This window comes from Nuphar pumila, chromosome 9 (genome assembly GCF_984573655.1).
Source record: "Nuphar pumila chromosome 9, dmNupPumi1.hap1.1, whole genome shotgun sequence".
Classification (NCBI taxonomy): Eukaryota; Viridiplantae; Streptophyta; class Magnoliopsida; order Nymphaeales; family Nymphaeaceae; genus Nuphar; species Nuphar pumila.
In genome coordinates, this window is record NC_143257.1 from 76,008,909 (window position 1) to 76,021,256 (window position 12,348).

Here is a 12,348-nt window from a genome sequence, read left to right on the forward strand (position 1 = left end):
TGAACATGTGTGGTTGGAACACTGAGTCAGTGTTCATTTTGTAGACTTGCTTTGTTTTTGCTTTTGTTGCGGAGGTTTATGTATGGTAACCCTGTAGTAGAGGGTAATATTTGGCTTGTACTAAAGATATGTATGCTTTCCTTAGTTCAAGTAATGAAATTGTGCTTTGACTTGTCTCATTGCTTACACATGTCTTCTTTTGATAAGATGGCTTGGCGCGAGCATTGCGATCGTATCATGGACACTGTGAGCAACCTGGCTGAGGTTGTGGGCAGGCAGGCTGAGGCCATGCGTGCTATGGGAGAGAACATGCGGACCTCTCAGGAACGAGAGACTCTGGTTCCTACTCCCTCTCCAATTCCAGCGACAGTCGTGCCTTATAAGCAGTTCATGGCTATGAACCCTCCCTCCTTCGACGGAAAGTCTACGCCCGAGGCGGCCGAGGACTGGATACGAGAGATCGAGCTGATCTTTCGGGTGTTGCAGGTCAGTGACGACCGAAAGGTGGATTTCGGCACGTATCGGCTCCGAAAGGATGCCGAGAGGTGGTGGGCGACCACCTTGGATATCAAGTTCGCAGGCGGAGCAGTTACATGGGAGCAGTTCGTAAAAGTCTTTTACGCGGCTTATTTTCCTACGCACGAGCGCAGCCGAAAGATGCAGGAGTTCCTTGATCTTCAACAGGGGAACTCTACTTTGGCAGACTACATTACAAAGTTTAGGAGCCTGGAGCGCTTCTGCCCTCATGTCTATGTGACCGAGAAGGAACGAGCGATGAAGTTTGCTCATGGACTGAAGTTAGCCTTGCGCCTGAGAGTGTTGAAATCCAAAGAAGAGGAAGATCACATCGAAGCCCTCAATCAAGTCTTCAAGCGACTTATTCTTTATAAGCTAAGACTCAATCCACAAAAATGTGTTTTTGGAGTCGAATCTGGCAAGTTGCTAGGCTTCCTGGTCAGCAAAAAGGGGATAGAAATGGATCCCGCTAAGGCCAAGGCTATCATTGACATGCCGCCCCCGACTAATCTCAACAAATTGCGTAGCCTTCAGGGATTCATGCAATCAATTCGGCAATTTATTTCTAATTTGGCCATGAGATGTGAGCCTTTCAATCATTTGCTCAAAAAAGGAGTGAGGTTCGAATGGGGACCAGAATGCCAGCAATCATTCGATCGTATCAAGAAATATCTTCTCAATCTTCCTATTCTAAAGCCACTAGAACTGGGGAAGCCCCTATTGCTATATATTTCAGTTAATCAAGTTGCTTGCGGCGGTTTCTTGGCACAATACGAAGAAGGCAGTCTGATAGAGCATGCAATTCATGCGCCTTCCATTCATGCGCCAGCGACATACTTGCAATCTGTCATCTCGCCATGGCCATTTTCCATGTGGGCTTTTGATGTCGTAGGCCCATTACTCCGTCCGCCTCAAATGGTCACAAATACTTTCTTGCCGCAACAGAATATTTTACTAAATGTGTAGAAGCAGTCACTCTACGCACAATAGAAGGCCGACATGTGGTCTCATTCATCCACAAGAATATCTTATGCCGTTTCGGCATACCGCATGATATTGTGTCACATAATGACAGTCATTTCAAGAATGAGAGAATGAGGGCATTCTGCTCAAAGTTCAGAATCCATCATCATTTTTCCGCTCCTTATTATCCTCAAGGGAATGGTCAAGCAGAGGCCACAAATAAGATTCTGATTCGAATCCTGGAGCGAACCTTGGAAACAGGCCATGACTGGCATGAAAAGATTCATGATGCATTGTGGGCATATAGAATCACCATTCGAACTCCAACTAATGCTACTCCATCAGAACTTGTCTACGGAACTGAAGTAGTACTGCCTCTACATGTTCAGAAACCTGCTCTGAAATTTGCATCACTTCTAGAATTACCTCTTTATCAATATCAGCAACAACGGCTAGTGCAACTTGATTTGCTAGATAAAAAAAGGCTCAGAGCAGCAGAGCACGCTCAATCGTATCGTCAAAGGATAGCCAGACAATATGCAAAATCTGTCATTGAAAGAAAATTTTGAGTCAATGATCTAGTGCTCAGATCAATGGCTTATCTCAAGCACCGCCCATGTGGCAAGTGGTCACCAAATTGGGAAGGTCCCTATGGTGTCAAAGAGGCATTACCCCGCAATTCATATCGGCTCATCAACGCCGATGGAGTGGAATTACCAGATCCCATCAATGCTCGACATTTGAAAAAATTCTATACTTAATCATGTCCTATTCTTTGTAATTCCTCCAAAATTTTCTTCGAATAATAATCAAGATTCTCTTTTCCCAGTTACACTAGGGTATTTTTTTTAAAAATTTTGCTTTCATCTATATGCAGGCAGGATAAACAAATCTTTCATTTCGCACGCATATGCACTCATTTTCATGTCTGCATACATCTGTGTTCATTTGTGTCAGTATTCGTTGGTATGCATTTGCACCAAATTCAATACCCATTCAGGATAAGGGATAATCCTGAGACCCTGGCGATTATTCTCGTCGTAATTCCCCAAGTATTTTGAGAGTGTCATTTTCTTTCAAAAATTCAAATTTCGATTTAAAAACAAGGTATGTTTTCAAAATCCAGTGCTCGAACTGGTACATTTTCAAATCCAGTAGTCATACTGGTAATTTTTCAAAACATAATGCTTGTATTGGTACATTTTCAAAATCCGGTGCTCGCACTAGTACACTTTAAAATTCAGTGTCCACATTGATCTAGTTTTCCTTTGGGATTCGAGTTCCGACTCAAATTTTCTTTCCTTCTAGTTAATCTAGTTTTCCTCCGGGATTCGAGTTCCGACTCGAATTTCCTTTCCTTCTAACCGGTTTAGTTTTCCTTCAGGATTTGAGTTCCGACTCGAATCTTCTTTCCTTCCAGTTGATCTAGTTTTCCTCCGGGATTCGAGTTCCGACTCGAATTTCCTTTCCTTCTAACCAGTTTAGTTTTTCTTCGGGATTTAAGTTCCGACTCGAATCTTCTTTCTTTCTAGTTAATCTAGTTTTCCTCCGGAATTCGAGTTCCGACTCGAATTTCTTTTCCTTCCACAATGGATTTAGTTTTCCTTCGAAGATTCGGGTTCCGACCCGAGTTTTCTTTTCCTTCAGAGCTGGTCTAGAAAATTAGAGTTCCGACTTGAATTTTCTTCCAAATCCAATCCGCCTAGCTTTCCTTTAAAAGTTTGAACTTCTACCCAAACTATCCTGCGAGTTGGTCTAGAAGATCCGAGTTCTGACTCGAATCTTCTTTCAAAATCCAATTCATCTAGTTTTTCCTTGAATAGTTGAATTTTGATTCGAATCTTTCCTCAAAAACCCACTTTAGCACCTGGTCCATTTAAAGCTCACAAGTTGAAATCATTCCTCCTTAAACTATGATCCTTAGGTTAAATTCCTATGGAATTGATAGTTCGTAGGTCGAACCCCTGCGGAACCAATGTCGTGCTCAATTGAACCAATGTCGTTCCTAGGCTGAATCCCTATCGAACCCATGTCATTCTTAATTGAACCAATGTTGTTCTTAGGCTGAATCCTTACAGAACCCATGTCGTTCCCAGTAAACCAAAAAGTATCAAAAAGTATCTTCTTAATCCTCCCATCCTGAAGCTGCCAGAATAGGGAAAACCCCTTTTGTTATACATCTCAGTCAATCAAGTCGCATGCAGCGGATTCTTGACACAGTATAAAGAAGGCAGCTTGATAGAGCACGCCATTTATTATGTGAGTAAGACTTTCATAGACTATGAAAAGAAATACTCTCAAATAGAGAAGACCTGCCTAGCTCTTGTGTGGATGTGTCAGAAGCTAAGACACTATCTGCTGGCATCTGAAGTCAAAATCTTGTCCAAACTTAATCCTCTCAAGTACATTTTAGAGCAACCTTTTCTCAGTGGACGAGTCACCAAATGACAAGTCTTACTAATGCTATATGACTTAGAATATGTCTCACAACAATCAATTAAAGGCCAAACAATTGCAGATCAATTGGACGACTTTCTTTTAGCAGAAGAAGTGAAAGCCGAAGATGACTTCCCTGATGAGCAAATATGCAATATCGAACAATATCCAATTTGGAATTTATTTTTTGACAGTTCCAAGAATATGGCTGGAATAGGCATTGGGATATTATTAATCACTCTTGAGAAGGAGATGATTTCATTTTCTCTCAAGTTAGATTTTCAATACACCCACAACATGGTCGAGTATGAAGCCCTGATTCAAGGTCTAAAGATTCTACTAGACTTCAATGTCAAGAGAGTGCATGCTTACGACGACTCATTACTCGTTGTCAATCAAGTCCGAGCCGAATGGCAAGTGAAGGATCAAAAGCTATTTTCCTATCAGAAAATCGTTTCAGCTCTTGTCAGCAAGTTCGAAGAATTTCATCTCTTCCATATCAAGAGAGATTTTAATCAAGTGGCTGATAGCCTAGCCAGCCTAGGCTCCATTGTGGCATTCAAAAATGGAGAATCTTGTCGCTCTTTTGAAATTGGCAGACTTGACCAGCTTGCCTTCCTTACAACAGAACAAGTAAACTAGGCTGAGCAAAAGAAGAAGCCTTGGTATTACAATATCAAGAACTTCATAGAAACTGGTGAATTTTCTCCAGAAATTTCAAAGAAAAAGCAGCAAGCAATTCAACGCATGTCTGTAAACACCCCAAATTTTTTTTACCCTCATCCAGTGTTTGTCCATTTCATAAGTCATTACAGATCATTGCATGTCATTGCATGTATTCTGCATAGCATTGCATGTCATTGCATAGCATTGCATGTCATTGCATCTCATTTTTGAGATCCAGCACTCCTATTTCAAAACATTCAATCCAGATTTGAATTGTAAAGCTTTTATTTCAAAATCAATTTCAAAACCTGGGTTTTTATTCAATACTCTGTCATTTTCCAACCCCAGGACTTTATATTTCGAAATATTTTCTCAAGGAAACAATCTGGATTCATTCCAAATTCAAATTTTAATCGATTTCAATTCACTGATGAGACCCATTGAGGTGGTGTCGCTTCTGAATTCCTCTATTCATCAAATTTCTCAAAATTTTGAAAGTTTCAGTCCGATCAGGACTCTGTCTCAGAGTCCTGATCCGGTTAGGAGTCTATTTTGAAGTCAGTTTTACTTCCATTTTCAATCTTTTCCGTTTGCTTTCGAAATTTAGGTCATTTTACAGAGTCCAGTTAGTTCAAAACTCTATTTTAGAGTTCGGTCGAGTTAAGAGTCTAACCCTGACTGTGTTTTCCGACTTATTTCATCATTTCTTGATATAATCTTTCAAAAAAATTTACATTTGAATTCTAAAATTTAAAATCTCAGAGTCCTAAGAGTTCAGGACTCTAATTCGGAGTTCCAGTTCGCTTGAGACCCTATTTTCAAAGATCTTGACTTTCAAATGTCGATTTTAACCCTTTTTCAAAGCCATTTTTAGTGTTTATTTCAAAATTTCCAAAACTCGATGTGGGCCCACTCAGTTGGCACCATGTCTAGAGAAGTTCTAACCCAGTTAGAACCCTATGCAATTTCAAAACTTTTAATTTCAAGATTGTTTTTAAAAATCCTTTTGAAAATGCTTTCAATTTCAGGTTTTAAAATCGCTTTTTGAAAAACTCAAGTAGGGCCCACTCGGGGTGGCGCCATATTCGAGTAAGTCAAGGTTAGACTTGGGTTAGTCATTGTCCTAGTTAGATTAGGGGTTTAGAGGAGTCAAAATTAATTTTAAAATTTCATTTTATTTAAGTTTTAAACCATTGGTTTTTAAAGGTTTTAAATTCAAGTTTTAAAAACCAAATGTGGGTCCATACTAGGTGGTGCCACATTTGGACTCTTTAGGGTTTAATTAGGTGTTAATTAAGGTTTAGTTAGAGTTCATTTAGGGTTAGGAAACCACAAAAAATCGTTGCCCTTAGTGGATTTATTAGAAAGAGTCCTGAAAAAAATGAAAAACCTCTTAATTAACCCTAATTAAGTGACTTTTTGAAAATCTATAAATAGGGGACCTAAAGGGGGTCAAAAGGAAGCTCTTTTTCTCTCAAATTTTCGTGGCTTCTCTCTCCTCTCCAGCACCTCCACCTTCCTCCATTGCAGCTTCAGCCCCAAGGTGAGTTTATTTAATATTATTTTATTATTATTTTATTAGTTTTTATGATTTTTCAATAGATTTCACCATGGAAACTCTTGTGTTCATGGATTTAACCATGGATTTCATCCAAGAACCCCAAAATCGACCCAAGAAGATGATCTAACTCAGTTTGAGGGTGATTTCAAGGATTATAATCCATTAGAATCGATGAGAGGTACGCTTTTCATGTTCTTAACCGACGAAACGTGAGATTTACCCGTTAAATGGGTTAAATTCATGATTTCAAAGGTGAAAGCAAATTCCAGCCATGGATTCCCTGTATTTTATTTTTTTATCTGTTTATTCATGTTTATTTTACGTTTTCCAGCATAGAAATAATTTTTATTTACTGTTTTATGGTTTATTTTATTGTTTTTCATTAGTTAATGCATGATTTCTTAAGTTTCTTAGATTTCTGTATGTTTTTTAGTTTAGAACAGTAAAAAGCATGCTGTTTCAGATTGAAATATTTGTTGTTTATTTATGAATTTTTTATATGTGATGCATGAATATGTTATTGATCTACTGTAAAAAAATCAGAGATTTTGGACTTCGGGAACCCTGTCAAAAAAATCAGACATCAAATCAGGTTTTTAAAACTTTAAAATCGTTGTTAAAATCAAGAGGGTAACTTGCTGTGATGATATTTTTCTCATCTTATATCCGATTTTAGATATGTAAAGTGCCATGGATTTATATTGATTAGATCTAGCTACTGTAAAATTTTTAGAATTTTTTATTACTGTTTAGTAGTTTTTCTCTGTCAGAGACTCTGATTTTCAATTTAAAACTCGTTAGGGTTTTCCAAAACCCTAATTAGAATTGTGTTGTTTATAAATCCCAAACTACAGATCCGATTCATGATCTGTAAAAAGTGAGTATTGTTATTTTTCTGGCAACTGTTCACTGTTAAAATCTCAGATATGTTGAATGAGCCTTGCTATTTATCCCGGAATTTTCAATTGAAAGTATCAGTCAGGACCAAAGTTAAAATCAATATATTCAAGTCCGGATTGTAGGATGGGTATCTCCCTGGTTTTAAAAAAATTTTCAAATCTGTAAAAAAGAAAAGTTCTGTTTTCTTGTCTATTTGTTATCTGTAAAATGTCATAGATTTCCATGGAGGTTTGACCCCTGGTTTGGGTCTTGGACTGAGACTGGTTTGTGAACTAGGTTAAAAATAACATATTTTTAGGGTTTGATGCTATTTTTGGATTAATTTAATGCCAAAAAAATGTTTTTATAATTCTAATTTGATATTAGGGTTATAACAAGTGCAGGTACCAATTTTGAGGATTTTTAGAATCCGTTTGATGCTTGAATGACTTGAATTGCAAAACAGGGCACCCGAAGAATTCCAAAACACTGCAAAAATCACAAAATTTGTGATATTCTTGGATTTTCGTACATAAGCATATATTTTTAGGGTTTAATCATATTAATAATCATATTAGGATGCTTTAGGTTTAATTTATTGCTCATTTGATTTCATTTAGTGCATAAAACCTAAGTTTTTACCAAAATATTTTCTAAAAACCTTGATTTCAAGGCCATAGTCTTGCTATCAGGGGCAATTTGGTCATTTGACCTCAATTTCGAAATTCCTAACCCTAATTTTCATATTTTTAATCATGTCATAGCATATTTAGTTTGATTTATTCTCATTTGTATTTCAAAACTTGCATTTTACCAAATATATTTCTAAAAACCCTAATTTCAAGGCCATAGTCTTGTTATTAGGGGTATTTTGGTCATTTTGACCCCAATTTCGAAATTTCATATCTTATCTTCCTTGTGTTTTCAATTTTATTTCATATTTCATCATTTTGATTTAAGGGAATCATGGCAAAAAGGCTTATATCTAGCAAAATCCAACAATTTCCTGATATTGCTGGATAAATCTAGAAAAGCCAACATATTTTCACTAACAAAGTTTTCTAGTTTTGCAGGTACATTGAAGACTTTATTTTTCATGTATTTAAATTTCAATAGTGATGTAAATTAAATTAAACTTTGGAATAAGAATTTACATTTCCTGCTTAGCTTAGGCAGCATTGCATATAGTTTATTTTTTTTAATAATGTTAATGTGTGATGGATGATGATTCATGCATATTCAAACTCACTATGGTCTACACGAATGGCACATACACTAGCTTTTATGAAGTTTATAAACTTGGTGGAATTCGTATTTATGGCCATAGTCAGAATATGAAGGATATCTAGATTTATGATCTTCACATTAGCCACATTCAGCCTACACTCTTAGGCTAACTTCAAAATGCACTACATTTCTTAAAAATACAAAGAGTTTTTCTCAATTTCTCAAAATCATATTCATTCATTTCATGCATTTGCCAATTCCAATTCAAATTTCAATTCAGAGAAATCATTTTCTTCAAAATTTCCTAAGTCTTATTCAAAAAAATCGATTTTCTCAAAATATGGATTTGCCAATGATATTTCAAGTATTTCCCAAGTTCCAAATTCAATTTTCTAAGTTAGATTTTCAATTTCAAAGTTTGAATTCAAAGAAATCGAGTTTTTCAAAGTTATTTCACATTTCTCAAAATTGATTTTCACAAAAATCCTTATATTTCTTCAGAAATCGATTTTCACTTTCTCAAATACAGCATCTCAAAAATAATTCACAATTTTCAAAGAGTTTATTTTCCAAGAATCTTCCAAATATTTTCCAATCTTTGAAGCAAACATCATGTTTTCAAATATGCATTTTCAAAAATTCATAGCACATGCCTGATTCTTTGTGCATTTAGGAATTAGAATATGGTTTAGACAAGTTGAACAGAGCAAAGCAGTAAATTGATCCTTGGTTCAATTACCCCTGGTAAAGGCGCCAGGAACAGTTGAACCTCGTACCGACAGGCGAGTCCCATTCTACGAAATTTTCCCGCATTTTAAAACGGAGGCGAGTTATTTTCAAAAACTTTTCAAAGGTCAGTTTGATTTGCAAAAGTTAAAATTTTGCGATGATAACAGGTTTGGCGACCGAGATGGGACCTGTCTTCGCCTGATCAATCTAATGCTCTACTTAGTTCAAATTGTCAAAATCGATTTCCATGGAATGTCAGCTTTGCTTTATGATATCATGTGAACCTAGGAGCCTAGACTTGAACCCAGCTGACATGGAATGCATATAGACTAGGTATGGTTTGGTAGGACCATATTGAGGAGAATTATTCATGCTCACATAGACTTAGGTCTAATACAACACTCCTCAATTTAGGAATTGTATGAAAACAATGTTTGCTCCTTCAAAATTTTCAAAATCTCTATCTCTTTAGGTTTTAGAGCCTTCTGATTTGATTGCATGTGCTCATGTTTTCAAAAACCACCCCACCTATATTGTCCCGATCTTCACGTTGCTGGGCTCTCTTCCAGAACCATAGTTCGGGACAAAGCCTCACAACTGGGCCACCTATTTGGATGAAAACCCCCCTGCCACGTACCAAGGGCCATAGTCCAACGTATATCGGCAGGTGCTCAAGGATGTTGGAAAACTTGAACCTAAAACCAGAGAATTTGATTTTATGCCGCGTACATCGAGCCTTGGCTTGAGTATATAGGTATAACTGGATTGGATACAGATGATCTAAGCCTTAGAGTTAGGATTAAGGTCCCACAGCCATTTCAAAATTTGTGCATCTAGAGTCAGCTTTTAGGGAATGTTGTTTGTGCATACTTGTTTATGCAGAATTTGATTGAATATGTTATTTCCTTTTTATTTTCCATATTTTTCCCAATTTTCTAAAATACTGGACGATTTTCTCAAAATTCCCCAATCTATGTCCATGTACTGTCCATGTTTTAAACCTTGGACGATTTTCCAAATACTTCATTTTCCATTTATTTCTCCATATTTCATCAAACCCTGGACGATTTTCCAAATTTCCCTTAATTTCCTTCAAAACTCCAGGTGATTTCCCATCTTTCCTGTCTTCTGGATCTCGAATTTCCTGCTTTATTTTTATCCTACCTGCATTTTCCTCAAAATTCCTGTATTTTCCAAGTCTTATTCCAATTTCCATGTCTTCCAGTCCGATGGCATCCAGTCAGCTTGATTCAGTCTTCCCTGAGGGTCACATCTCCTACGAGGTGCGACAAAGTCTTCCCGAACATCGAGTCCTCAGCACCGGATCCTTCTTTCCCCGGTGGTATTATTCATGGTTCAAGAACTTCTCTCGTATGTTTCCGGACCATCTGGACGAGTGTGGATTGGAACTGACGTCCGCAGTGGGAAAGCAGACAGTCAACGGCAACTTGATCCATGCACTAGCAGAGCGGTGGAACCCGAGCACTTCTACCTTCTGGTTTCCGTGGGGCGAGATGACAATACTGATGGATGAATTTTCAGAGATTATGGGATTGCCCGAGCCAGCCGGTCAGCCTAGAGATCCATTGGAAAAACAGTTTCTGATTAATGTTAAGGGTCTGGACCCTAAGGATGCCTTAGCTCGCATGACAGGACGCAAGTCTTGGCCATTGATAGAGGAGGATGGAAACGAATATGTGGACCTGCTCGAAATCTATAGACAGTATGGAACATTTGCAGAAGTAAGCTCGTTGTCCAGGACAGCTCGAGAGAGAATTCAGCACGCGATGGTTCTGTGCACGGTGGGATTAGCTTTCTTTCTCGATGGACGGAATTACATGGATATCAGAATAGTTCAGCTTCTAAGGAGATGGGGAAGTCGACAGACCAGCCGCCTCTCCATTGCCATGGCCGCACTCGCTTTTCTATACCGAGGGTTGACCCGCTTCACACTCGGAGAGTCGATCCTAGTCGAAGGGTGCACCTATGCCTTGCAGTCATGGTTCCTCCGACATGTGCCAGTCCGAGCCAGTTCCTTCAGATACAATGGTGAAAAGCTTCTTCCAGTTGCGCGATACCGGTTCCTGATCGACAAACTTCAGGAGAAAGAAGTCGTATGGGACTACTTTGATCGTCAGGAATCACCTCCTAGATACACTTATGCATACGACAAGCGGTTCAGGCTACTTGGTCCATTCTTCTGCGCATACTACTATCCAGAGCGGTGTGTCAGGCAGTTCTCTCAGAGACAAAAATGTGTAGAGATTCGTCCACTATCGGGGGTCTTGCCAGAGTTCGATCTCACATCAAATCAGTGGTCCGGAGCATATCATTCTGCCAGACATGGCTGGGATTCTTTTGTCACTCTCACTATTTTTCCTGGTCCTCGAGTGTCCTCTGATTATCAGGAGTGGTGAAAAATTGTCTCTCCCCCTCCCCTCTGTCAAGTGTATTATTGATAAAATCATGTTTTCCCCCTTAATAAAATTCCTTTATTTTACATTTCACTTTGGTTTGACGACCTCGCCTAGGTAACAAAGCATATTTTCAGTTGTTTATCTTGCAAAGAATAGCAACACAATTGTCGTAATCCCAGCGACGACTCAATCCCTAGTAATGGGATATTATTTCAATTGTCTACCAAAATTCTCAACAAATATTTTCCTCCAAACCAAATTTCCTTCAGAAGTCTAACCATCAGTTCTGCCTTGCAGAGAGCATCAGCAATATCCAAGAGAAAATTTGTGATACCCGATGGTTCATACAAGATCCAGAAAGAAAACCACATCAGTTGAAGGTGTCGCGTACTCAGTAGCTTCAGAAGAAGAGATGGACTCACCTCGATCAATCCAGAGTCAGGGTCAGCAGGCGGATGATGGCATCGATCCCCAAATGTACGTCATGTTAAAAAAAATGATGACCAAGATGCTGGCAGAGCAAGCTGAGGCCAGTACTGAGCAAATTCAGACCAAACAGAAAGATAAGGGTCATGCCGTCAAGAATGTGAAGATCAGCAAAAAGCAGAGTCGTCACGAGGAAATATCTGATGAGTCAGAATCAGCAGATGATACTGACAAAGAGTATGAAAACAAGCAAGAATTCAAAAGGTCGACTCAGGGGCAGGGGTCGGCCTACAAATCCAAGAATCAGTCTGTTGACGACCCTATGCAGTCACAACTGAAAGATGTGATGAAGATGGTTAAGGATCTTCAAGCCCGTGACAAGGGCAAAAGAGTCTTTACAAGTGAAGACTTCTATGATGCACTGGATGGGGATGATGATCTCGATAACCTCCCCAAGAAATTCATTAAGTTTGATGGTTCGGGTGACCCAAAGTCACACCTCGCCCTTTTCTTTGCAGAGTGTTCCAA

The 12,348-nt window shown here is 38.5% G+C and overlaps 1 protein-coding gene across 1 annotated transcript in view; it reads left to right on the forward strand.

Annotated features, from left to right (window-relative positions):
• The first annotated feature begins 309 nt into the window (after positions 1–309).
• Positions 310–12,348, forward strand: part of LOC149828643 (uncharacterized) — a 29,494-nt gene continuing 17,455 nt past the window's right edge. The window contains exon 1 of the mRNA XM_090017108.1: positions 310–797. Within this exon, the coding sequence (XP_089873234.1) occupies positions 310–797 (488 nt within the window). The remainder of the gene's footprint in view (positions 798–12,348) is intronic.